This window comes from Trematosphaeria pertusa (assembly GCF_010094035.1).
Source record: "Trematosphaeria pertusa strain CBS 122368 unplaced genomic scaffold BU26scaffold_2, whole genome shotgun sequence".
Taxonomy (NCBI): Eukaryota; Fungi; Ascomycota; class Dothideomycetes; order Pleosporales; family Trematosphaeriaceae; genus Trematosphaeria; species Trematosphaeria pertusa.
In genome coordinates this window covers 2,011,901-2,037,236 of record NW_022987213.1, presented here as the reverse complement: position 1 = coordinate 2,037,236, position 25,336 = coordinate 2,011,901, and the positions used below count along the sequence as shown (strand labels likewise).

At 54.5% G+C, this 25,336-nt stretch overlaps 10 protein-coding genes across 10 annotated transcripts; 6 read left to right on the top strand and 4 right to left on the bottom strand.

Moving 5' to 3' along the window:
* Positions 1 to 7: 7 nt before the first annotated feature.
* On the top strand, positions 8 to 1,741 carry BU26DRAFT_514575 (uncharacterized protein). The gene has a single exon (XM_033827869.1). It carries the CDS (start codon positions 174 to 176, stop codon positions 1,680 to 1,682), a length of 1,509 nt encoding a protein of 502 aa, XP_033689718.1. The 5' UTR covers positions 8 to 173; the 3' UTR covers positions 1,683 to 1,741.
* Positions 1,742 to 2,695: 954 nt separating this feature from the next.
* BU26DRAFT_559376 (uncharacterized protein) lies at positions 2,696 to 4,156 on the top strand (the record flags this gene model as incomplete). The annotated part of the gene is made up of 1 exon (XM_033832694.1): positions 2,696 to 4,156. The coding sequence occupies one exon, from the start codon at positions 2,696 to 2,698 to the stop codon at positions 4,154 to 4,156; it is 1,461 nt and encodes a 486-aa protein (XP_033689717.1).
* A 1,574-nt stretch (positions 4,157 to 5,730) lies between these two features.
* Positions 5,731 to 8,804, bottom strand: BU26DRAFT_514574 (uncharacterized protein). The gene is made up of 4 exons (XM_033827868.1): positions 7,805 to 8,804; positions 7,259 to 7,726; positions 6,614 to 7,207; positions 5,731 to 6,564 (listed from the first exon to the last, which is right to left on the bottom strand). Exons 1-4 carry the CDS (start codon positions 8,532 to 8,534, stop codon positions 5,903 to 5,905), a joined length of 2,454 nt encoding a protein of 817 aa, XP_033689716.1. The 5' UTR covers positions 8,535 to 8,804; the 3' UTR covers positions 5,731 to 5,902.
* Positions 8,805 to 9,430: 626 nt separating this feature from the next.
* Positions 9,431 to 11,493, bottom strand: BU26DRAFT_143968 (uncharacterized protein). The gene is made up of 4 exons (XM_033819866.1): positions 11,097 to 11,493; positions 10,963 to 11,037; positions 9,873 to 10,910; positions 9,431 to 9,822 (listed from the first exon to the last, which is right to left on the bottom strand). Exons 1-4 carry the CDS (start codon positions 11,337 to 11,339, stop codon positions 9,565 to 9,567), a joined length of 1,614 nt encoding a protein of 537 aa, XP_033689715.1. The 5' UTR covers positions 11,340 to 11,493; the 3' UTR covers positions 9,431 to 9,564.
* Positions 11,494 to 13,262: 1,769 nt separating this feature from the next.
* On the top strand, positions 13,263 to 14,704 carry BU26DRAFT_416202 (MFS general substrate transporter; the record flags this gene model as incomplete). The annotated part of the gene is made up of 3 exons (XM_033823146.1): positions 13,263 to 13,400; positions 13,506 to 13,948; positions 14,008 to 14,704. The coding sequence occupies 3 exons, from the start codon at positions 13,263 to 13,265 to the stop codon at positions 14,702 to 14,704; spliced, it is 1,278 nt and encodes a 425-aa protein (XP_033689714.1).
* A 645-nt stretch (positions 14,705 to 15,349) lies between these two features.
* On the top strand, positions 15,350 to 18,276 carry BU26DRAFT_500416 (uncharacterized protein; the record flags this gene model as incomplete). The annotated part of the gene is made up of 10 exons (XM_033826497.1): positions 15,350 to 15,414; positions 15,575 to 15,791; positions 15,957 to 16,158; positions 16,279 to 16,456; positions 16,577 to 16,895; positions 17,018 to 17,070; positions 17,118 to 17,213; positions 17,402 to 17,644; positions 17,710 to 18,186; positions 18,270 to 18,276. The coding sequence occupies 10 exons, from the start codon at positions 15,350 to 15,352 to the stop codon at positions 18,274 to 18,276; spliced, it is 1,857 nt and encodes a 618-aa protein (XP_033689713.1).
* Positions 18,277 to 18,514: 238 nt separating this feature from the next.
* On the bottom strand, positions 18,515 to 19,640 carry BU26DRAFT_143852 (uncharacterized protein). The gene has a single exon (XM_033819863.1). It carries the CDS (start codon positions 19,468 to 19,470, stop codon positions 18,559 to 18,561), a length of 912 nt encoding a protein of 303 aa, XP_033689712.1. The 5' UTR covers positions 19,471 to 19,640; the 3' UTR covers positions 18,515 to 18,558.
* An 833-nt stretch (positions 19,641 to 20,473) lies between these two features.
* Positions 20,474 to 22,107, top strand: BU26DRAFT_143854 (uncharacterized protein). The gene is made up of 4 exons (XM_033819864.1): positions 20,474 to 21,064; positions 21,135 to 21,395; positions 21,447 to 21,565; positions 21,704 to 22,107. The coding sequence occupies exons 1-4, from the start codon at positions 20,641 to 20,643 to the stop codon at positions 21,851 to 21,853; spliced, it is 954 nt and encodes a 317-aa protein (XP_033689711.1). The 5' UTR covers positions 20,474 to 20,640; the 3' UTR covers positions 21,854 to 22,107.
* BU26DRAFT_143855 (uncharacterized protein) lies at positions 22,108 to 23,996 on the top strand. Its single transcript, XM_033819865.1, has 2 exons — positions 22,108 to 23,208; positions 23,288 to 23,996. The coding sequence occupies exons 1-2, from the start codon at positions 22,362 to 22,364 to the stop codon at positions 23,656 to 23,658; spliced, it is 1,218 nt and encodes a 405-aa protein (XP_033689710.1). The 5' UTR covers positions 22,108 to 22,361; the 3' UTR covers positions 23,659 to 23,996.
* BU26DRAFT_514567 (EF-hand) lies at positions 23,654 to 25,229 on the bottom strand. The gene is made up of 2 exons (XM_033827867.1): positions 25,167 to 25,229; positions 23,654 to 25,113 (listed from the first exon to the last, which is right to left on the bottom strand). Exons 1-2 carry the CDS (start codon positions 25,167 to 25,169, stop codon positions 24,142 to 24,144), a joined length of 975 nt encoding a protein of 324 aa, XP_033689709.1. The 5' UTR covers positions 25,170 to 25,229; the 3' UTR covers positions 23,654 to 24,141.
* Positions 25,230 to 25,336: the final 107 nt, after the last annotated feature.

The window sequence follows — 25,336 nt, the reverse complement described above, 5'->3', positions numbered from 1 at the left end:
GTGCAGATGCACTTATATTCACTATGCCGAAGTGCGGACATGTCACCGTACGTGGGAAAGCATCTCATGTATAAGTCATTTTTTGCGCTGGTAGCAGTTTTTCCTACACTCCCTCATCACTTCCCCCAACGCTAATCGCTGCTAGCTAGACTTGCGTCTGCAACCCGTACGTTATGGACAAGCTTTCCACGGAGCTCGATGCAAACATAGCTGAATGCCTTTCTGGAGACGCTCAGGCCCTTAGCGCCCTTTCGCGGGTCTCAAAGTACTATAAAGCTGTGGCAGAGCCCTTCCTCTACGAGGAGATAGCCATAGCTGACTCTCGACACAGCGCGATAAAGTCTCTGCTCCTCACTCTCCTCAATCGTAATGGACTTGCTCTGCGCATTAAGAGCTTTTCTCTTACAATGGGGGGCCGTGGCCCCCCTCCGCCGCTTCGAACTGATCTTGGAGAAGCGTTCAAGGGGACGTTTAGCCACATGCAGAAGATCGGCGACAAGATTCATGAGATGGTCCGACCGACTACAACACCTGATATCGCACTCGTGCTGGATTGGGTCCGGCAGGTGCTTGATCCAGCGCCACACGCCGACGGGGCCTTAGCGCTCGTCTTGTGCATGGCTAACAATCTTGAGAGCCTCTCCCTCTACGGCACCTATGGACGCCGCCCGAATACCACTCTCAGCGTCCTTCAACTTCCATGGCAGTTAGGCCGCGGACCAAATGAGGACTATCCATTCCGCAAGCTTAAGCACTTCCACTTTAATCATGTGGTATGGGACCGTGAGCCCACAGATATTCCCACTCCGTTATCACTAAAGTCCCTCCACATTGAGGGGACCGGCTACTGGCGACGGGGCCATACCAAACTCCCTTTACATTTCCCCTTATCAGAGCCCTTCACTCCAGGCTTATCTACGCTCGTTCTGGAGGATGACAACGACTTTGCGCCCGATTTCATGGAGCGTACTCTTGCATCGCCCTGGTTTCGTAAGCTGAAGCAACTTATCTTAAAAACCAAGGAGGGTTATTGCGGTCAGCTGCTCAACGACTACGATCCTTCCAGGCTAGTGCGCGCCATGGAAACGCATGTCCCCGAGCTTGAAGTCTTTGAATGGACACGCCACCGCCTATGGCCGACCTCCGCTCGCGGCAAAGGTCCCAAGTTCGACTCTTTTAAGGGCCTCAATAAGCTGCATACCTTACGGCTTGCCAGCGACCTCCTCATTCCTGACTCAGACACGCTCGGTGTAACAATTTCTAAGAACCCTTATGCTGTCTTTCCCGCCAGCCTCCAATATTTGGAGCTCACAAACCTCTGCCGCGTAGGTCCACTCGTCGAAGGATTCTACCGACACTTTAATATTGGCCGAGCGGATGGTGAGGGATTCTCTGTCCTCGACGCACTCAAACGCCTTCTTGCTACCTTCCCCCTGAAGGGCCTCACTCTCAGAGTCATGAAATATGACGATTTTGGCACTCTATTGTCTGACTTCTCTAGCAAAGACGAACTTGAGCCGCAGACCGTCTTCTTCCTTCGGTATGCGGCGGATCAGCTCGCCAAGCTTGGAACGCGCCTGGATGTGTATATGATGATGGGTGTGGACGAGGATAGGCTTCTAATTCGGCCGGGATATACAGCGCCGCGACCTCACTCAATAGATTGGCTTCATGAGTCTTAAAGTGTCGGTTCCCTGAGCGGCAGCCGTGCGGAGCGCGGCGTTGCTTTTGTTCATTACCGGGTAAGCTCCGACGTCAACACTTCAAGCTATTTGTTCGCCCAAGGATGACTCCAAAGCCTAGCTAGCCTTGCTTCTAATTGAGAATGCGGCTAGGTATAACTTCGAGGAGAGCTCCCACGCTCGGATCATAGTCCTGGTACCTAGGTATTGACATAATCGAGTATGTGCATTAAAAGTTCTTTATTTCTATATTTCATTAGCGCCCTGCACCAATCACATTGCGGGTGTGCGTCAGGCTGAAGCTTTCAGGGGCCAAAACAGAAGCAGCTCGGTGACCTTCCCCGTGCATGTCCACTTGTAAAGTCCATGCTAGGTTAGGTGGGTCGTCTCCTCGGACTTCCACTTGTCCCTCTCATCACTTAGATTAGGATACAGCAATTATTTGTATAACATTTCATTTTGATGCCTTGCATGGCTCGGCTGTTGTGCTCTGCGTCCATCTGCTCAGGAAGTCCCTACGACCACAGCTCCGTGAAAGCTCCCAGGAGTTCGTCCCTGTTCAAAGCTGGCGGGAATGGAGAAGCTTACACACGAGCGAAGACTCACGGAAGTGGAAAAAGAGACTGCTCAAAAGTGGTTTGCGAAGATCTGGGGCATCGTGCACAGCTAGGCGGAGCGTATAATGGTCGCCGACTCCAACGGTTGCAGGCGTCGTCAGGTCACAGCCCAAAGTGAACGCGTCATGGTAAATTCGAACACATGCTTAGCCATTAGTGAATCATTAAGGCACATACGAATACTACCTATGGTACTGCTTGCTGTTTCACGGTTGGCAGGCCAAGTCACCGATCGGCACAATGCACTGTCCTTATCCCGGTTCAGATATAAGGCAGTCCTAACTCTGATTTAGTTCTTCTCTTATCAACACACCGCAACCACAACTGCAAGCGCCAGAATCTCTTCGCGTCTCCAAATCGCCGAACTCTCAGGTTTCCGCAAATACGACCACCATCATGGACAAACTTCCGACGGAGCTTGATGTTCGAATCGTCAGCTTTCTACAGGGCGATCGACAGGCCCTCAACGCTGTTTCCCAAGTTTCAGAGCATTACCGCTCCCTCGCAGAGCCATACCTCTATGAGAACATATCCTTGACAACATATCAAGAGTACGCTATCAAGTGCCTGCTCAGGACGCTCATCGACCGGAATGAGCTTGCCCAATACATTAAGAACTTTGACCTAACCCCAGAAACTCGCGCAGTGCGTCAGCCGTCTAAGGGCCCGGCTCTCTATCACGACTTTTGGGAATATGTCAACCCCATTCGGGATATGATCCGAAGCTTCAAATGTCTTCACCCAGGGGCCGCATTGGAGTGGTTTGGACGCGTTTTTGAGCGGAAACCTTACTTCGACGGCGCCGTCGCGCTCATTCTGTGCATGGCGACGAACCTCGAATCCATTAATCTCAACGAGACCCGTGCTGACCATTTACGGATGACGCGGGAGCTCCTTCTGAACGCCTGGTGGCAGAACGATGATGCCAGCGATGCTTATCCCTTCCACAAACTGAAGAAGCTTGCTCTTCACGGCGCAGAGTGCGATTCCGCGTTCGTGGCACCAGTCTTGGCCACCATAACTTCCCTGGAGCTTAGTAATTGCAACCAGGCACAAATAAGGTTCTTTACACAGGAAGCACCCCGCAATCCGCAGCTCCGCACCTTGATCTTCAAGAATGCATACAACGTCAACCCAATATATTTTCATTCCAATTTCAGGGGGCCGTATATGCCGTGGCTGCGCAACATCAAAGAACTCGTTGTGCAGACCCCTGGCGGCTATACAGACGATTGGGATCTGCCTCGTCTCATGGAGGACTTCGAGACATACCTTCCCAATCTCGAGCTGCTCGAATGGACGCGCACAGCGTATATAGAAGCCGCCGAATCACGCGAGTTCGATACATTCAAGAATCTCTCGAAGCTCAAGACACTGCGAGTGGACCACAACCTCGTTTTCAGCAGCTGGTACAGGGAGTTCTTAGAGAAGGTATCTAACCTTTCCAAGGTCTTCCCAGAGAGCCTGGAGCACCTTGAGTTAGCGAACTTGACTTCTGGCGCTGCTGACGAAATCGTCGCTAAGCTTCATAAGACCCTGGAGCTGGAGGCCAGCGACAACGAGGGCGACGAGGTGACTAAAGCGCTCAAACTCTTCCACTCACAATTCCCTCTCAAGAGCCTCACGCTCGGCCTAGACATGGAATACCAGGACGATGGCACAGACGTCTATGAAATGGACCCACCCACTGTCGTCTTCCTACGCCATGCAGCCGACGAGATGGCTAAGATAGGAGTGGTGTTCAAGGTATACCGGATGCCAGGAAACTTCGAGCGTTTCGACAAAGAGCTAGTTCGGGCTGGGTATACTGCGCCATTGCCGCATTCGAAGTCGACGTACGATTGTGACCGTTGCTAGGAACTTCCTCACTCACAATGTGGACTGGGGGTAACTTAAAGATCTTCCGTCTCCACTCCAGCCTCGAAAATTGGCCACTGATGGCGAACGACGCTAGGATTGAAAGCTTATGGCCTACCAATTCATGGCCAGGTTCATAGAGGCTAGCCGATAGGTTCGAAATTTGATTTGAGCACTCCTTTCTTAAGTTTGGTGAGCGGCGCTTGCAGCATGACATAAGGAACACCAGATAAACCATTATTAACCAAAAAGAATTACGATATTGGATGAGCGATGCGTGCTCTTAGCTTTTTGGAGCGGCGTAAATGCAAAAGGATAGTGCGGACTGGACAACAGTTTGTCGTATACAATGTCAGCCAACGCCTTGGACCGACTATTAAGGTTCTTCGGACCGCGTGGCACCCTCGCGCAGGAGATACCAGTGATGGCGCGGATCCGTTCCACAAGCTGAAGCACTTTAACATCCACGGCAGCGGGCCCACTCCGTTCCCACTGCCTCCGCCGCACCTGGCGGCGTTGACGAGCGTGGAAATAAAAAAGTGCGCTCTCACGAGGACAATCTACCCGGAGGAGTGGAGCATGGCCACTCCCGCGCTGCGGTCGCCGGTGCTGGAGGAGATGCGCAACGTGACGCCGAAGATGGTGGAGGTCGCCGTCGGACTAGCCTGTATGCGCAGCCTGAAGGAACTCCTCGTGCGGAAATGCGGGTATTATCGCCGAGGGCGGTGCGAAGAGTGGAAATTTGTGGATCTGCTGATAGCTATGGAGCACTACGTCCCGCGGCTTGAAGTCTTCGAATAGTCGCGCCAGGACTTCAACGAGGCCCACGAACTGCCCAACTTCGATAACTTCGCCAAGCTAACGCATTTGCACAGTCTCTGCGTAGACCTAAAGCTTCTCTGCGACAGCGGCGAGCTCGTAGCCATCAAGCGCGGCGACACCTCCATCCCATATCTCCAAACCATCTTCAACCCAAAAGACCTCTTCCCGCCTAGCCTGCGCAATCTCTCCCTCACAAACGTCTCCAGCCAGCTAATGAGCGCCCTCGTCGATCACTTCCGCGCCAGCCTCAACCTCGGAAACACCGATGACAAAGCCGCCGTTGCCCTCGCCGCCGTACAACTCATGCTCACCAAATTTCCCCTGAAGAGCCTTACGCGCCTTATACTCGGCCTCGTGATGGAGTACTGGAACTCGGACTCGGATGATTCAGAGGACGAGGGCGCTTACGAGTTGGATGAGGGCGTGGTGTATTTCTTACGGTCTATGGCGGATCAGTTGGGCAACTGGGGGACGCGGATCGAGGCGTATAGGATGGCGGGTAGGTTTGAGGAGGAGAAACTACTGGTCTGCCCGGGGTATACGGCGCCGTTGCCGCATTAGACGGAGCGTGAAGTTCGCCGAGATTATGAGGATGGTGCTGTACACTGAGGATTACCTGAGGTCATTGTCAGTCTGGAGGGGAGCGGTTGAATGCCCTAGTGACCGTCAATAAAATGTTCGACTTACACCGCTGGTTTCCTAGGTGTGATATTCCATTCCACATCAAGTGCGAAGTGTCCATCCAAACTAAAGCAGAGAAAGCCTTTGATAATGAGAGTAGTATCTATCCACCTTATACATAGGGGCGAGCATTACTGGAGTACGTACACATACAATCCTACTCTCTCTAAACAGGGTATACCCGAGCACTATCATGTCCGTACCCATTTCAGACCCCCTTCTTCGTATATGAGAACCGCAGCACTACTCCGTCGCACCTGTCAACCAGCTCCACACTCCGCCCTCCGGCATCCCCACCTCAACTCCGCAAGCCCTAACGACAGCTACCACAACCGCCCCGAGCACACTAACACCACCTAGAACCTTCATCAATACAAATCCTCGTCTCCTAACTTCATCGCTGAAATCGCACAAGCCTAGTGGATCGCGCGAGTCCAGTTTGCCGGCTCTGCCATACCTCTGCCCTAGCTTACTCACTTCCTTGTCGGTACCCCGTCTCACGACAGCCCAGTCTGCCCTGGGCGATCCTCCGGGTGAAGCAACAATATTACCACTCGCTACTTCTTCGCCTACGCGCTCAAGAAGCCACTTCGCTCTTTCGTTGCGCTGCAGCTCTTCGAACCTATCGCGCTCGTTTCTTAGACTTCGCTGGAGGTCGGTCGCCCATTTGGCTAATCGTACTTCTGCTAATCTTTGTTCGCCTTGTGCGTAACGTGTCAAGGAAAATTCGGTGGGATGATCGAGGGCCTCGGGATGAGCGTGGGATAGAGACGGAGAAGAGGCTGGGAAGGGAGACTGAAGGTTGGAGTTAATGTTGGCGTTTGAGAGGTAGAAAGGAGACCCTGATCGGGGTACAAGAACACCTGATGGTGAGGCGGCTGAGAAGAGTGATGAAGCTGCAGACGCTGGTGTGAAGTGTTAGTTTAGCACACGGATGGTTACACGAGCACTTACTGTTTAGAGGCGCCCTAGTAAGACCAACTGAGGCACTTGACATACTTCCACGTTTGAGCGGCTGTTGCTGAAGGCCATGGAGAATAAAGGAGTCGCCCGGCAACTCTGTTCGGCGCCGCCAAGCGACGAATTTCTTTGCCGCGGAATGCCGTAGCCAGGCAATGGATTCTGGATCAAACACCTGGCGAACCAAGGTGGCAAGCTCGGATGGAAGGAGCGGCTGCACATAGTCGGGCGACATGAGCAGCGACGCATCCATAGTGTCCGTATCCGGGCTCGCGGTCGACGATACGGCATAAGGATGTGTTGGAACCACAAAAGGGAATTGCTTTGCTTCATTGGTTGCTGTGGAATCGGAAGAATCCGGGGAACCCTGATCGACAGGAAGACCTTGAACGGTAAGCAGGGCATCATCTAATGCTGTCCCAAAGAGGAAAGGTCTAATTGAGGTCGTTTGGAGTCTTGTGAGGATGGAGGTCTTGATAGCCGCCATGTCGGCGGCGGAGAGGGTATCCGATTTCGCAATGACTGGAATAACGTTGGTGAGGGCAGACAAATGGTGCATGATCTCGACGTCTTTGGAAATGTCATGACCTGTTCCAATGTAAGAAATGATATTCGGCAATGTGATCAGGGAAATCTTACTGGGAGGCAGAAGATAGAAAATGACATCTACCAGAATACCACCACTGCCACTAACGAGGCTGACCAAGTCATTGTCTTCCATGGTGGTCACTGAAGCGGTTTGATACATCAGCGCCTCTACGTAGTCCATCACTTGACCCGTATCATCGGCCTTCGAAACACCTGAGCCAAAGCCGGGGGTGTCAACGAAGCAGAGATTTCTCTCGAGCACGGCATCGGTAGTGCTGCTCTTTCGCCTGCGAAGCGTCCGCGACCCTTCCATATCGGTCCACCAATGTGGATATGGCTTTGTGCTCGCATAGATCTCGGTTATCCGCGTTGTTCCCAGACTTTCCACTTTCTTCTTGCGTGATTTCGCTTTCGGCGGCAGTGGATGCTCGAGGAACTGGGACGGCGACAAAGGATCTACGTGCACGATGTCCTCACAAAGCTGCACAATAGAGCGGATGAGCGATGTCTTTCCAATTCCTAGCACAAAGAGTTAGAAAATGGCGTCAACTGCACATTGTCGAGGAATTGGGCATGAACGAGAAGGGTATGACGTACCAGACTCGCCGGCAATGAGCACCTTTAGCTTGCCCATTGATTTGCCCTTGGCTGTGAAGGGTCTCCTGGAGGGCATCTGTATACTCGGCATGACTAGTTGGGGGAAGATGCTCGACTCATCGTGCATCGTCTCTTCATCTTCATCACCGCTGGAGGCGATGACCTGACTTGCGGCATCATCGAGGCCCTGCTCTTCATCGGACAGCTTCAGCGACTGCAGGGAGGCGGACCTGGGAGTACTTGGAACCGCTGAAACAGGCGCAGGCGAAGGCGACCCGACGTTTAGAGGCGTGAGCGGAGTGGAAATCGTGTGATCGGACGCCTGCCTCTTGTGCATCCTCTTTGGCGATGACTTGGAGCTCTCGGGCTCTTTCTTGGAGGCTTTGGGCGAGCCATGAGAAGAACGTCTTGGGCTCTCTTTCTCGTTCAAGGTGCTCCCACGAGCATTATCACCTTTCTTATCGGCCTCACGACTCTGGTGGCCAAAGGCGGCCTCCAAGGTATCTTCCAAGCTCTGCACACCATATGTACTCTCTCGCTGCCTGCTTGCCGGCTCAGTGCTCTTGGAAGCTGCCAGAGACTGCTCCATCTCCTCCTCGCTCCTTAGAAAGAAGGTGGTCGGAGCATGGCTTGACGGGCCGCTGGTCACGGCGGACGGATCGGCGACGCTGGACTTGCGGGAACGCGGCTTCGCGGAGGGCAGAGCGTCGCCGCCCGGGAGCGGCCGCATGGCGAGGGCACTCTACGGAAGCACAAGAGCAGAGGGGGCGCGTACAGCTTGCTCTAGAATGCCGCGTCGAGTGGTGAGGGAGTACCGGAATGAATGTTACGAGCCCAGCGGAACAAACCCCACGTCGGAGCCCCGCCTTGCCTTGTCTGCGTGGTCCGAGCGGCCCGATCCCAGAGAAAGCCGGCAGATCTACCTTTGTAGGAGGAACAAACACCGTGTTTCGAAAGCTGCTGGCCAGGACATTGCACTGTCAGCGAGGTTGGGCACGATGTGTACAAGTCACGAACTGCCCGTATGCCGGCTGCGCTGAACACGCCGACCGTGGCTGCGCCCTATCAAGCGCCGGCGAATCAAGTCATCCGCCGCCACCTAGGCACCATTGGGCATGCATCACAAGTCAGGTGACGTTATCAGCGAAAGCCGCATGCCACGGTCCACAGCTCGAGTTTGTATCTCCTCATATGGACGTATCATACACGAGCTCCACCGCCATCGAACGCATCGCTCCTGCGCTTACTCCAACCGCGCTCCCCATACAGAAGTCCGCTCAATTGCCTCCTCCACCCGCACAGTCTCGCGAATAGAATTGTTTGCTGTATAAACACTCTGACATGCCGCATCCACCTACGACAGTGACATGATCCCAAGCACCCTCCACCCGTATCCAGGCCATCGAGGTCATTACGCCAGCCGGTAAAAGAGGATATCGGAACATAGACATGGGGAAAAAGAAGCGAATATGAAAACACAGGGCCCGACACATACATAGGATACAGGGAAATGCCAAGAAGAAACGACTCGCTATGCAAGGGACTCGGGTGCCATGGCATGTAAATGCAGACGCCCAAACTTTTGTCGAAATGGGGACGCGTAACTTTTAGGACAAGCGCTGAAGGGTGGGTACAGTACATGAGTAAAGCCATCAGTCATTAAGGACTCAGCCATTTCTGATGTTGGGAACGGAAAGCTTGCCTTTTCCTGCAACGAGCAGCAAAAGTGTCCGGGAGAAGTAATCGTTCGATTACCACGCTCAAGCGTCCTGCGGGGCGGGGCGAGCGCCACGGCCCATAGAGCCGCCGCGGCCTCCACGGGGCGGGAAACCACCACGAGGCTGGCCGCCAATGCCGCCGCGGCCACGAGGAGCACCACCGCGGGGATATGGAAAGGGTTGCTGAGGGCGTAGTCGACGCTCCTCAACCTTGATTTCGAGGCCGTTGACGGTGTGGGGGTTGGCAGCGACAGCGGCCTGGAATCCGGCAGGAGTCTTAAAGTCAACGAACGCACAATTCTACGTGAAGTGGTCAGCTAGCGTTGCATTGAGTAAAATGGTCGTCTTACCTTTTGGCGGCTGATGTCGAGGTATTCAATATCGCCAAACTTAGAGAGAGCGCCCCTCAGCGACCCTTCCTCGACCTGGCTGTAGACGTTCTTGATGTAAGCGCGCTTGTTCTCCGCGTCGGCTCCCGCAGCCTGGTTCTGAGCCCTAGACTGCTCCTTCTTGTGACCGGCGGTTTGCCAGCCGGAAGCCTCACCCTGGCTGTTGGCCGGCGACGGCTCACGAGCGGGCGCGGATGGTTGAGTCGGCACAGCCAAGGGCTGGACCGAGGCCGGCGAAGCGGACTTTGGCTGCGAAGCTGTCTGCGGGGTAGCGGAAGCGGGAACAACTGGTGTGGCAACCTTGTGAGAGGAAGCAATTAGACTGGCCCAGGTGCGCGGTGCAGCGGGCTTCGGCGGGGCAGCTGGGGTTGCAGTGGGAGCGGCCTTGGGGGCAGCGGGAGCGGGAGTTGGGGTGGGATCCTTGGGCTTCTCCGGCTCAACGGCCTCCTCGACGGCCGGGGCTTCAGGCTCTTTGGGCACCTCCTCAGGGGCAGACACAACAGCCGCAGGAGCCTCTTCAGCCGGGGCGATCTCAGCAGCCTCAGGAACTGGGGTGCCATTGACGGGAGCGGGCGGCGGGGAAACTTCGCGGACAGGCTCTTCGTGAGCAGCCTCCTCGAGCTTGTGATCAACCTTGGTCAGGTCCTCCTCGCTGTTGGCAATCTCGTCGCTCCTGTTCAGACTCTCATCCTCGGGAACGGCGGCGGTGGGCGCGGGTTCCTGCACGCCCGTCGCAGGAGCAGCCGGATCATGCTGAACCTCCTCCTCCTCTTCAGCCTCCTCAGCGAGGTACCGGAAGATGTCATTGAGGACGAAGTAGCCATTGGTCTGCTCAGCAAGGACAAAGGTCTGGACGAATCGCTTGTGCGGCTGGCCTTTGTTGGAGATCTCGCCAATGACCTGGATGACGATGTTCGCGTCGGAGCCCTGCGAATCGACGTTGGTGACCCGGACCTTGGTGTCTTGGAAGTCGAGCTCTTTGATTCTGTCGTTGATAGGCTGAGCGGCCCATGTCAGCAGCAGTCCAACTGTTGTTTAATTGATGGCGTACCTTCTGACCGACGCAAACATTGACCTTGTCCTCCTCGGTGCCAGAAACGAACTGTGACCGCTTGTTGTAGAAGAGCTGCGCCCAGGTTAGCTCGCAATTCCGTGGGGCCAGCTGGGGTGGGAAGCTGTACGTACGTAGAGCTTGTCCGGGGTCCTGCTTAGGGTGGTGTAGTACTGCTCGACAAAGTACCAGCCAACCTCGTCCTTGGGGATATCGGTGGTGGAGGTGCCGCTCGGCTGGCTGGGTGCCTGTTGCTGAGACGCAGTGTAGCCGGGCGCGCTGTTGGCGTTGGCCGCGGCGTAATTGCTGGCTACCGCGTCATATCCCTGCGGCGCGTAGTTGCCATTGATCGGAGCGGGCGCTTCGGTGGTTGCCATCTCGACGAATCAGACAGAAAGGGGGATGGAGGAAGGTGGATGTACGTGGGTTCGCGGAGGGGACGAATGCGGCAGCGAACCAGGGTGGTCGACAGGGCGATATTAGAGGAGTCGCAGACTACGCAGAGACTGAGCGTCAGCAATGCGATGGCGAGTTGCGCGTAGCACGGACTTATTGAGGTCTGGTCTGCTGAGGGGGCGGAGGAGAGTCTGCGGCAAACGGGCGTTCTAGTCGAGGGCGGAGGAAAGCGCAGCAGGCTAATTAAATGGCAGAATATAAGAGAAGCTCCCGGGAAGATTGGGCGACTGATGCAGATGGGGATGCAGAATGATGGAGCTGGCAGTGGCGGTCGAGGGTGCGTGCAAGCAGACGACGAGCCATGCGTGAAGAGGAAGAGGTTTTTGACTAAACTTCGATCCAGCAGCGATCCGTGCGCCCAATCCCGCCCGTTTGTGAGCCGAGAGCCGCAAACTCCACCCATTGTCTTCGTCGCTTCGACAGCTCACCCGTCGCGTTGGGCTGCTTTTCCGATTGCTCCTATATGTTCAAGCAACTCTTGCCACTGTTCAAGATTCCCCGCCATACGGCGCTCTCATGGGTCTTTTTGCAGGTTGCACGTATGTCGACCATCTCTCATGCCTTCACCCGTCAAACGTTGTAGAATTTGCGGGGCTCCGTCTTCTTCCTCTAATCTAATCTCATTCGCGATCGCATTTCCTTCCTTCGACTCAAATCGCTGATCGTTTTGTGGCCTGGGTGCAAAATGGCTTGCTGTCAGGGCGCGTTGTTCTCCCAAGGGACGCCTTAGGGACCCGCTTTCAGATCCCGTGGGGGTGTTACTGAGGTTACCATAATCACTCTATCTGGTCCGAAGTTGCACTTACTTAAAGCTGATGCTGAAGTTCGTCAGGTCCCGCTGTGGCACTCGCGCCGCGTTTAGCTATCTGGCGCCCTGTTTGACGCTTCTTGACGAAACGCTGAAGCAGTTCCAAGCACATGAGCTCCTTCGCGCCTTCATGATAGACAGAAACGTCTTCTCCACGAATCCCTGCGTAGCCAGTTACTTGTGGGTTTGGCTAACCGAGTCCAAGATCTACATACGTAGCGCTGTCACTGCGGGAGAGCTCCTGGACACGATCCTCTTTGCAGCTTGCTCACCTCGACTCGCAAAGCTAAGAAGGTCGATCCTGATTCTAGAATCGCATTCGTAAACATTTGAAGAATGAAAGCCCGCTCCTAGATCTAGGTCGGCGAACTTCCTAGACTGCTTGAAAAGCTCTAATTGGAGTCAAGATATCCGAGAGGCCTGCGAGCACTTAAGCGTGACTGTCCGTTTCCCACCAAAGCAATTTGCACAAGCTGCTGGCTCGGCCAACACAGTGAAACATACCTTGAGGTCGACACAGAGGCTGGTCGCTTGGCTGAGGGTAGCGGTGTCTCATTGGGCGCTGGTAGCGCACGGGACGGTAACCCTCGCGCTCGCTATCACCAACAAGCGAAACACCGAACTTTCGGCATTCGGTCGCGCATTTCCAACGATACTGTAGGCAACTCGGATCATTTTTTCGGCGAAGAGTTATCAATGTGCAAGTCCGAGTCGCCTGCGCTGTTCATAGGCAGCGCAGGGGCGTCCCAATTCTTCTTGCGTACGAGACTCGTACATCGGACAAGCCCCTGTCACAAATCTATCGGTGCGCAGCGTTAAGTTAGTTATTATATGGACGTTTCCTGCCCTCAAAGTTGTACTCCTGCCTACCCTACAGACACGGCATCTTTTCCTATCTTCCCCTTAGGTCTATTTCACCCGGATACGATTCAGAGCACAGATATCAAGTACAACGATGTCGGAATCATCGACCAGAGCCCCGTCAATAGACGGCACGATCGACCCCAAATCGCTCAACGATGTCGAGAAGCCTCCGATGGAAGAAAAGCAGCCTAATGATTTCGCGATACAGCCCGCACCGGAGACCGTCAATCCGTGGCATCCCAGCCAATTTCCCGACGGCGGGAAAGACGCCTGGTTATGTCTTTTTGGTGGAGCTTTTTGCTTGTTCTGCGTAAGTTCCCTCGTGGTTCTATTGCAAAAGGTCTGCGTATGCAGATACAGTCCTGAAGACCTTCAGGCTGGGCTATCCGCCGTTCAACAAGCTGACGTTCTCCAGAGCTTTGGCTGGCTTTCATGTGTCGGCGTCTTCCAGAACTACTATCAATTCAATCAACTCCGCGATCACTCGTCTTCGCAAATCGCCTGGATCGCCTCGCTGGAGATCTTCATGATGTTTTTCCCGGGCCCGATTGTTGGCTTCTTCTACGATAACCATGGCCCGAAATACCTCATCGTATTCGGCGCTTTCTTCCACGTCTTCGGACTCATGATGAGCAGCCTTTGCAAGGAGTATTATCAGTTTATCCTCGCTCAGGGCATATGCAGTCCTCTGGGACTCAACTGCATTTTCAATGCTGGGATGGCTACGATCCCGACCTGGTTCTTGAAGAAGAGAGGCATGGCGTATGGGATCATGGCCGCCGGAAGTGGTCTAGGTGGTGTCATCTTCCCGATCATGGCTAGTCATCTGATTCCTGAGATTGGCTTTGGATGGACTATGTATGTCGCCTGCACCCTTGTTTCGAATGACCCAGCTAACGTCGCTCCCTTCCCTTTAGGCGAACTTTAGCTTTCATGATCCTCGGCCTTCTCATGATCTCTCTTCTCACCGTCAAATCGCGTCTTCCTCCTAGGCCCCGTGCGCTAGAATTCAAGGTCTTCCTCGAGCCTTTCAGAGATATCCGATTCGTTATGATCGTCATCTCTTCGTGGCTCTTCTTCTTGGGCCTCTTCATCCCCATCAACTATATCGAGGTCCAAGCGCTAGCTGGCGGGATGTCGTTTCGTTTAGCTGGGTACCTGCTACCCATTCTCAACTCAACAAGCATCTTCGGCCGTGTCCTCCCCGGCGCCCTCGCCGATAAAGTCGGACCGTACAATATGCAGGTGGTCATGTCCTTCTTCGCCGCCATTATAGTCCTTGCTCTAGGCCTCCCTGCGTCGAGTAACGCGGCATTCATAGCTTTTGCCGCTCTCTACGGCTTCGCATCCGGCGCCTATGTCTCGATTCTCCCCGCTCAACTCACTAAGATCACCAAGATCGAGCACATCGGCCTGCGCACTGGCGTTACTTTCTTCTGCCTGAGCTTTGCCGGTCTTGTCGGAAACCCGATCGCGGGTGCCATTGTTGATGCGGATAACGGGAAATTCCACGGGTTGAGCATATTTGCAGGTGTGGTGATGATTGCCGGCGCCGTCATGTTTACGATGACGCGGATGCTCTACGCGCAGTGGAAGCTCTTCGTGCTAGCTTAAGAGGCGGCCAGACTGGGTGCGGGTGGCAACTTTCGCAGAGTTAGAGGACATCTCTCTCCTCTTGTGTATTCTGTGTAATTGTAGTATCAACAATATCGCCGCATTATTGGCCCTGACTGAATTATAATACCACCGCGGGTCTAGTGCCCAGACTGGAGTCGACGCAAACCCGCTAAATGACAGGTCGCATGGTTTCGATCGTGGTCCAGCCCTCGAGAGATCAAGCCCCTAGGCGAGTCACGACGGTATGCAGGTGGCGAAAATCCGTCCTGGCGCGTATGGTAATAAATCACGCCAATAAGCAAGCTCAGGCTCTGCTTACGCAGCCTTGCACGGCCCCTCTTGGCGGAAATATATGGATAACCGGGTCTATGCCATGCGGCAGCTTCGTCAGCGCTCGTACACATTGTTGTCCGATCTTCGTACATTAGTCTGCAAAGTCCACCCTCAACTCTGGGCGGAGGATCCGTTGCCGTCTCCCAGGATTCAGGTCATCTTTCTGTCTGCAGCTTTCCCTCTTTCCGAGAGCCTTGGTACTTTGACCTCACCTGCGCACCAATAAGATCAGTGTCTTAGGCCTACATCAAGTCAAGTGACGACCCGTCTCCCCGGTTTCGGGCCCGCCCTCTGGTTTTGCTTTCCGAGATGCCTAAGCAGAGGCAGACTTGTACGAGGTGTTCGATGAGGCGGCAGAAGTGCGATCGGAAAAGGTAAGTTTGACCTCTACCTGGCAAATCCACTCCTGGGGGCGTTCAACGGAATGAGCACGGTACAAACGTATACGTGCTTGACCGTTCCATCGCCTCTTCCTCCAGTCAGTTGCGATGTTACACTGCGGGAATGCGCTGATGTGGGACCCCGTGTTCGCAGCCCTTGCACAAGATGCGTACAGAATAAGGAGGGTCATTTATGTACGACGGAATGGACGAACGGTTACAATCCCGCTGTGCATCGCAGATACCCAAAGAAGGCGTCGCCTACGCAGCCACTTGCGTCGCTAGATGGGAGCTCGCCGTCACAGTCAAGCACTCAGTCTTGGCCTTCATTATCTGCCCCTGGCCAAGGGCTGCCTACACATTTTCGATCGGTATGTAGCGGCGCAGTCCACATATCATGTCGTCAACGTCGGTTCCGTCCGACAGCGGAAAGCCTCTCTTGGGGGCCTTCAGCAGGTTTGAGACTGAGTATGCTGGGCTGCTGCCTTCTCTTCTGGAATCGGCACATCTGCTAATTCGTACCGCCACATTCGCAGGATCGCGACCGCGCATTCTCAGCTACTTCTTCGTCAGAAGGCACCGCCGGCCAGGCTCAGGCGCTGACACCAAATTCGACAAACGTCGATTTTATTACTTATGGTCGATCTGATTTAGCGGACATCAGCATGGGGACCTTATTAGCAGAGAAGGATGAATATACACGAACTAAAGCTCTCATGGACCGAGCGTTAAACCAAGGTATGCAGTATACACCTTACAATGTCTCACATTTTGGCTTTGGGAAACCACTCCCGAAGTCCTTCAGGGGATTAATAGCTTTTTGACCCGGGAAATTTCTAATATGTGTGTACTACATAGGTCGAACGAAAACATGCCTCGATGAAGCCGCGACCGACGGATTTGCGAAGGTGTTCTCTCCAGCTGCTCGATCTGTCGAAGTGTATCACATCCAGTCACTATTGCCGCCCAAGGAGCAAGTGTTCCGGTTAGTCGATTACCACGATCGCTGTATGACTTATTGGTGTGGCGGTATCTAGTAAGTCGAGTCCCAGTCTTGTTTTCGAGACCCCCTCTAGACAATGCGACCTTAAGGATTCCTCCCACAATACGTCGCAAACTATAACAAAGAGATTGCTAACATTCTGCGCGTCTGCAGCTATGCCCCAAGCTTTCGAAGAAGTTTGCTCGAAGCGTACGGCCAATTAGAAGAGCTGGACCTACGGGATCATGATTGGCGATGGTCTGCCTTATTGTTTTCCATCCTGTCTGCAAGCATGATCGGGTCGCCTGAAGCTGTTACTGCCTCCTGGGGTTTCTCTGATGCCGAGAAGCTGAGACTCGCCAGACAGTGGGGAAACGCTCTGATATCCTGTCTCAATCTCGGGGACTATACCTCAAGGCACCATATTTACTCGGTTCAGGCTATCCTCAATATGCACACATCGGAGCATCTTATAGGATCTACAAAGGAATGGGTATGTATGTCGCGGCCCAAACCAGTATTCCATTTGTTCGAAGACCTTCAGCGGATCGGGCCTGAACTGCAACGGCCCGGATGCCGACTATTATGAGACATTTGCTAACGAGTGCGTGGCAGGCCGCTTTCCAAGCCGCTGCCACCGTCATTGCTAGAGGACTGGGCCTTCATAAGTCAGTCCATTACTCTCTGGCGTTCTCCGACGCTGACAGTTTTGTAGGCTGGGTCTGCACCCCGATGACGGAAAGTCGCCTCTGGAAATGACCGCTGAGCAGCGAGAAGCTCTACTACAGCGCGAGATTGGGAGAAGGGTCTGGTGTGCCATGTACGTATGCCTCAAGCCTTTACCTATTGAAGACCTTTAGGAGTGGCTTTCCGGCGAGTAAACGGGAGGTGTGGTGAGATATGGAAAGCCAATCCCAAAGTTCTTCCGCAGAGTGAAGCGTCATGGATGTTAACCCCCGCTGCGCACGGAGGCATTTACTAATGTATAATCTATCCTAGGGCCTCCCAGGACTGGCTTTGCTCTACTTCACAGGGCATGTACGCCCTCCAGAAGAGACATTTCACGTCTCTCCAACCCCGGCATTACGACGAAGAGACCATGGTCCCGGTTCACCCTGAGGACACCCCAACCTGCACACGCATAGCTACCTATCTCAACGATATAGCCTATCTGCTCGTATGCTACCTTGACGATATGTTCGATGCACCGGACCTAGGCGCAAAATACAATGTCGTCTTAAGGTACGTTCCCTAGGAGTACAAACACTGTTGATGTGACATTTTCTAATTATTACTCCACCTTGAAGGTATGATGCTGCGATGCGAGCAATCACGATCGATAAGATGCCAAGGTTCATATCTCTTCACACACCGTACAACCCTTCCTGGCCGCAATGGACCGCGTGGGCAAGACGCTCCTATCAGGCTTCCAGCGCACACAAGATTATAATGGTCCATCAGAGCTTCTTCGGCAGGAGTTTCAAGGATTCTCGATACGCCTATAGTCGATGGGCCTGTGTTGCAAGTTCAAAGGCCATCATAGAGGCCATGAACGAACGGCACGAGGATGAACCCCAGTGGTGGGTGGAGCAGGCTTTCGTAGTCACCGCGGGGCTCTGCTTAGCGCTCGATCTCTGCCACCGAACAGAGAAAGATGTAGAAGCACGAGAGCACCAGCTTTGGGTGGAGAAAGCAATCAAGATCCTCGAGCAATGGCCGACCAGCTCTGTCGCAGGCCATGGCATCCGGCTTCTAACTTCGCTCCTGCAAGAGCACGCGAAGAAGTTGGATGGTTCGAGGACCAGCTCACCGTCACAAAACCCGCCCTTCCCCAACAACATGGCCCCACAAGCGCTCGCTAATGCAGCTGCTGAAGCCGCTCCACCTCATCAGCAGCCACCAGCCACGGACAGTCTCACAACAAATGATCAATGGGCGCTGCCCAACTTCGACGTCGACCTAATGGAGTTTGAAGGCCTGATGGATAACCTTCCAATGCAGTCTGGTTTGGATAATAGCGTCTTTTTCGAAAGCATGCTCTCGTTGTCCAATACTCCGTTTGTATAAGCACGGAATCATCGATCCTATTGCGTTGAGCTCCACCGCATCCAGCGGGAATCGCCCATTCTATTGATGCGACGGCACGATACGGTTATCTATTTTCGAGTCAATGAATGAAGCCCGTCATTGAGAAATGCGCCTGTGGACTTGAACAGCCCTTTCAAATCGCCCCTTGATACCACTACCGATCCCACAATAACCATGACCGACACCATCAGCGCCATATTCTTATACGCATCCCTCCGGAATTTGCCATGTGCCGACTCCACCGTCTTGAAGAAGTCTGCCGGCGCGTTACCTCTCGGAAACTCCGTCTTCGGGACATCATCCTTGCCCAGGAACTCGCATAAGGGTCCCCAACCGTCCTCCACGCCCCATTCCAAGAACTTTTCCTTCGGAACCAGTCCTCTTGCCATGGCGCAATGCTCCCGGTAGACCCATTTCCCGTTCGCTCGAAAATTGTTATGGTAAACGCAGGGAAATATCTCGCGTATGAGCAAACGCCTCGACCAGTATAAATCCGGAGAAAACCACTGACAAAAAGCCGCCCACCGATCCTGCTGCACCGGAGCAAACGTCGCCGAGATGCTCCTATACCATGCATCGACGTCCTTTCTCCTATTCAAGATCACCTTGGCTTCCGGGTACGCGACGACTAGCTCAGCTGCGAACATCGCCCCTGGCATATCGGTAATCGCGTCGCACTCTCCGAACACTTCATCGAACTCTTCGGCTGTGAAGGATATATCTCCGTCTTTTGCATCGCTGTTGTACTTTTTGTTCACGAGTCTGGACAAGATTGGTTTCATGTGCCGGTTCGCGGGCAAAAGGGTATCGTAGCCGTGGAAGACATTTTGGTAGCCGAGAAGGAGGAGAGCTTGCTTAAGGGAGTCTGTTCCGGATCGAGAAGGACCGACACAGATGACTTGCAAAGGCCTTGTGCGGGGTCGGTCTGGGGCTGGCATGGAGTACACATGCTCTAGTATGGAATCCGCGATTCTGGACATGGTGTTTTGTTTGAAGACAGTGGGGATGTCAGTTCGGTTTGGGTGGATATGTCGCCGATCAGCATGCGCCGCCGCAGGCTATGATAAGCTATGGCAGGGCAAGCAGAAACTGAGGTCTGCCCCGTGACAGAGCGGTGAATAGAGGTTGAAGGGCTCCCAGGTGGTTTCCAATGTCCAGCAACGAGTTTATGCGGGACGAGGCCTCCCTTATATATTGCATTACGGTAATCCATGCAGTCATGCAGGCTAGACTAGTCGGGTAAGCTCCACCTCTCGTACTTTCTACCCTGATGGAGGCTGTATGGCCGCTAATCATGCTCAGGTTTTGGAATCGCCTTCTCACGTGCGCTTAGTCAGCGCTAAAGACATCGGGACCTCGGGAGCTGCGAGCGTCATCAACTACATGGGCATGTCTCCTTGTCTGTTATATCCGGTCGGGTATCAATGCTTCCCTACCTTGAACGGGTCTCCAGATCATGGAAAAACACATGGCAGGGCGAGACAAAGTCTACTATTGTACCGCGACTGGAACGAGCACTACCCAGGCACGACACCTAAATTTGGACGCGTCTATGCGCATAAGGACTTTTCAGTTCTAAAGTCAGAATCACATTGCTCTTGCTGGACACAAAAGACAGCTCGTAGGAGTTCCTGCCTGATTCGGCGAGCTGCATGGGTCGTTCTTGCGAACAGGGTAAGTGACGTTGGGAAGGAGCGCTGGATGCATGTACCGCATCTACTATGGGCACTGCCAAGCGAAAATAGGGTATCCATGGATCCTGAAAGCCTTCAGCAACCTTTCCTTAGGCCGGCCACCCTACTCAAAAAGTGCTAAAGCACTTCAAGCTTCAGACTACACATTCAGCGCCGTTAACGTTTGCACGCTTGCACGCTTGCACGTGCCGTCTCGCATCTCGTAGGCTTTTCATTTGCGCACCTTCCGGGCTGCTCGATGGTGGCACTTCCAATACTTTCACTTCCTTCTTCCTCTTCCCATCCGCCAAGGCTTGAAGCCCCGTCTCAGAAACTCTCGCTCACATCAACCCACCCACTTTTTTCTCATCCACCTCATTTTCCCTCGGCTCCAACTTGCCATCTTCCACTCTACTCGTCCCGCCCACCTTCCTTCAGCTCACATCTTCCCATTCCATCTGCAACTCGATCATCAAAATGCCGACCCGCTTCAACAACAACAAAGGCCTCGCGTTGCAAATCCTCAAGCTCAACGGTCAGCTCGGTATCCACTTTACGTCCAACGACAACAGCCCCGCCGCCGATTACACCTTCCAAGATTCGGAGCTTGAGGACACCGGCGAGATGAAAGCAGCCCGCCAGATTGCGTTCGGCCTGTCTCTCCGGTCCCAGGGCCTGGAACTATATCTCGAGGAGGCCAACGGCATTGTTGACTTGAAATTCGAAGGTGCTAGTGGCGGTTTGCTGTCCGTTGAGCATGATGGAAGAGCATATGAACAGGGCTTGGAGGCAGTCCAGACAGGCGTCGACTATATGGGTTTTGCGCGGGTCAAACAGGAGCCGAAGACTACCCCGGCGGCCGGCATTACGGAGCCATCTGACGATCCTTCCCCGGCTGGCAGTGAGTTGCATTTCCCGCCAACGTCTAACCCCCATGAAGTACTCCAGGTTGGACTAATGCCGCTTACCAGCTCTCGAGGTCTTCACCTCCTTCAACGAGCCCGCCACAGCATCCACTTCCAACGAAAGCAAAGAGGTCGCCTGCCCAGGTGCTCCCTACCATGCATACAAGCACATCTACCTCGAAGGATACCGCACGGGCCCTGGCTCCGACTACAACGAAGAAGGCCGTCTGCATATCGACCTCTCCCGCCACAAGTTGATCTGGGAGTCATGTGACGAGTACGAGGGCGGGACCCGGATCACGCTTGAATGCTTCGACCTGCCTGCCTGTGTGTCAGCACCGCTGCTTTTTACCACGTAGTACTGACGCTGTGCTGTAGGCGCTGTGGAGAATCTTCCCCTAAAGAACGCGCACTTCTTCGGTGATCATTCTCTAAAGCTGTGCTACGGCGACGGAAGGGCTGAGGTCGCGTTCGCTATGGACTACTGCGAGAAGGAGGTATGTACAATGAAGTGTTTCGTTCAAAGCCACCTGAGGGCCTCCTCACGGGGCTCAGCGCTTTTGCCGGCCCTCTATCTCTTCATCGTACATTTTATGTCTTGGGACTTTTGCTAATGGGTATCACCTTGCTCACAGTGCAAGGTCTTCGGCAACAATGTTGGAACGGGCAACGCGAGGTTCTACTTCACCGCTGAGGATAAGATCCAGGTCGTGCTGGACGCAGTTCAGGAGTGCCTGGAGGTTAAGAGCGAGGAGGCTAGTTGCCAGATGGTGTCTTCGAAGTGATCGTCCTAACTCTCTAGCTTTCAGCTCTGGACTCTTCAAAAGCTTCATAGCCGTACAAAAGCGGGTTTGGAGTTCGGTTCCTTCAGACCTCAGGGATCTCTCACTGGGTTCTCCTTCTGGGCGTTTACATCGCTCGGCGGCGGAATGGTTCCATTAGCTATCTTTCTGCTCCTTTCTCTGAGGAAGCAGGTGGTCGCATGAGCTCGTCGTCTTGTTTCTCTCTCTTAGCTTCCGCTGGTCTTGCAACAAGTGAGAGGCTGAGATTGCCCGCGTTCAGAGCTTTCTCTTACGTCTCATATTCGACAAGGCAGGGTGATAAGGCAGTTTCATCTCGCCCTTTTCCTTTACCTAACAGAACGCTCCGCCGGGAACGATACCTTTCTAATCCGGTTGCGTATCAGCCGTTCAACTTCCCTCTCAACCTTCCATCCTCCTTCTAATCCCCGAGCCTCGCGCCTCCGGACCACACCGTCCTAGGTACCGTCTCCAAACGCTCCAAGTTGCAAAAATGGGCCAGCTCATCCACCTCCCGGGCCTCAAATTCCACCTCTTTGAGCTCCGTGGCATCCTGAAATGCTCTTCCGTGCGAGAAGGCAAGCTCCCGCGAGAATACGAGTTCTCCGACTCCGACGTCGAGACCGACGACTCAGACAGCGGCAGCAACGGTGCCCCTCCGAAGCGCTGGGATGGTGTCGAGGCCAGTGCTGTGGGCCTTCAGATGCGGCTCTTCAAGAATGATAGCAGGCTGGAGATGGAGTTTGAAGGGAAGGATGGCAGTTCTGCTGCCTGGGTGTTCAGCGGGATGGAGCAGGTGGGTGGGAGGGCGATGTATGCCAGTATGGGGGTGCAGACCCTTGCTGTGGCGACGAAAGAGCAGGGGATGCAGACCGCGGTTCGGGGGCTGAAGGATGCGGGAAGCCAGGTTGAAGTCCTGGGAACGATGCGAGACAAGAGCATGCAGACGGAGGGATGCTGGGAAGAAGCGGAGAAGCAGAGCAAGGTGATCCACGAACGAGCTACGACGTCCGGCGCCCTCGTCGACACGGGAATCCAGAACGATGATGATGCCGCCGCACTCGAGCCGGACAACAACGCACAACTAGTGACCGGGACAAAGCGCAAACGCTTGTCCAGCCCAGCACCGCCAGACAAGAGAGCACGCAGCACGCACACGTCCGCCCCATGGCCACGCCACCTCTACGCGGAAGGCTACCGCTCGGCGCCGCAGTTCAAAGGCGACATCGGAAAGCTGCACATCGACCTCGGCAACGCGACGGTGTGGTACGAAGGCTGGTACGGGAAAGAGCACATGCGGTGCAAGGAGAAGAAGCAGGTCGACCTGCGCGAGCGACTGAGTAAGTTCCCGTCCTTCCTCCCGCCCTATCTATCTAGTGATAGACAATATCGCTAATCACACACCACCACGGCAAAAAGCCAAAGTCCTCTACAACCCGCTCGACAGCCGCGGCTTCGAAGGCTACGCCCACATCCTCGGGCTCATCAAACCGGCGAAAAATTATGGAGTAGCCAGGATCTTCGAGATGCACTGCGGCGCGCCCAAGCTGAAGATCTGGGGCAAGCACTCCGCCACGGACAGTTCATCGGAGAACATACCGTTCAGAGATCCCGCTATCATCGTCGATGCGCTTGTGCACTGCATTGATGTCACATCCGGCCGAGAAGCCGTGCATAACCCCGAAGCGGATTACAATCTCGAAACGAGCATGGAGGAATATGAGAGTTGGTACAAGGCGGGAGCGGCCGCCCGCCGGCGGTCCATCCTGGATGGAGCATGCAAGAAATGAAGAAGAGACGGGAGTATGTGCGGGCTCTGCGGGTTTGCGAGGTGAGGGAGGGGGTTGTGGATGTTCTGGAGGAGGAGGGTGAGAAGAATGCGGAGGAGGACAAGGAGGAGTGGTCGAGTTGGAGTGAGTTTCTGGACGGGATAGAAAGCGCGGATGGGTCGGGTTGAAAATGAGCCAAGAGGAGTGATACGTCGGCGAAGGAAAAGGAATATTTCGACGACAAAGGGGTTGGGATCTTCGGAGGGAGCTTTCGGACGTCTATGGGGCTTCAAAAAGTTCTGAGGGCATTATGTACCAGTCTTCCGCCAATAGTACGGTAGCATGGAACACTTCTTGATTCAATTTCCATTCGAAATATTCACTGGCATTATTCCGCTCGTCGTAACCGCAAGATCCAAAACGCCGTCCAATCCCATGTATTCCGGAATCGTATCAGACCGCCTGTCAGGTCGTGAAGTGCTTCAGGCCCCTTCTTGCTACCTTCTACGCCGGTGCGGCAGCCCCAGCGCCGTTATCTGGCCCACTCCCGCCTCCTGTTACACTTGCGACGAATTCTTGATACCTGAACACTTCTCCTCTTCCAAGCCCTTTCCCGCCTTTGCCAAAGGCCCTTCTGCCACTGAATCCTTCGACTACCATGTCTATCTCGCGCTCTGTCAGCTTTCGCTCTCCAGGCTCGGGCGCTGTATGTAGGAGAGCATCTTTCAGCTCCGCTAGATCAATTTGTCCGTCATCGCCGTCATCAAAGGCTTCGAAAGCAGCGTGCAACTCGTTGGGGTGCGACAGTCCGGATAAGAGATCAGAGAGTGTGGCCAGGTAGGTGGCCAGATTGATGGATTGAGAGCCGCTGGGAAAGTACGTGGCTAGCGTAGAAGGGGTGGCGCTAAGACCGAGCTGCGATAGCATATCGGCTACGTCGGCGGAGTTCACGCTGCCGCTGTTGTCCCGGTCCAGCACGCTGAAGGACTCGCGCATGCTGTGCAGCAGTGGGGGTGGAATCTTAGAGAATGCATCGGTGGAGCCTGTTCGCGTTACAGGAGCCAGGCGCACAGCCGGGCGCTCGAGGGCTCGATCAACAGGCCGTTCGGGCGGCGGGGTACTGGAACTCGCTCCGTCAAATCGCGCTGCTAGCGAGGCTGTATTCGAGGGCCGCACTGTGTGCTGTGTAGATGTAGATACGTGTCGCGTAGGTGAGGCAGGCGCTTCGGGCGCTGTTGTCGTGCCGCGCGTGTTCATCCATGCTGGGGGGTTTTGCGAGGCATTGGTGGTTGTGGACTGTCGGAGAGCCGTCTGCGAGGGGGTGCCTGGCGTAGGCTTCAGTGGCGAAGTCGTGGGTGTAGACGGGCGGACGGCGGAGGGCGAGTGCGTCAGTGGGGAGTTTGGACGGCGGAAGGGCGACGTGCGCGGGCTGTTGAACGAGAGCGGGGAGGGCTTGTAGGGCGTCGGCGTCGTCGACTGGACAGGATTAGCATCTGAATGCGATGTGATAGATGCCTGCTCTGGCTTGCCATGATTTGTTGTTGCGATACCACGTCTGGGGCGGCAGGATTGAGGTTCGATCAACGCGAGCTGGCGCGTGTTTGGTGGTGTTGACGTTCCTCCTGCGCCATAGCAACGGCCCCTGTCGCGGCTGAGCTAATCCCGATATCGATAAGGCGCCCTGGACCCCTTCAGCGCT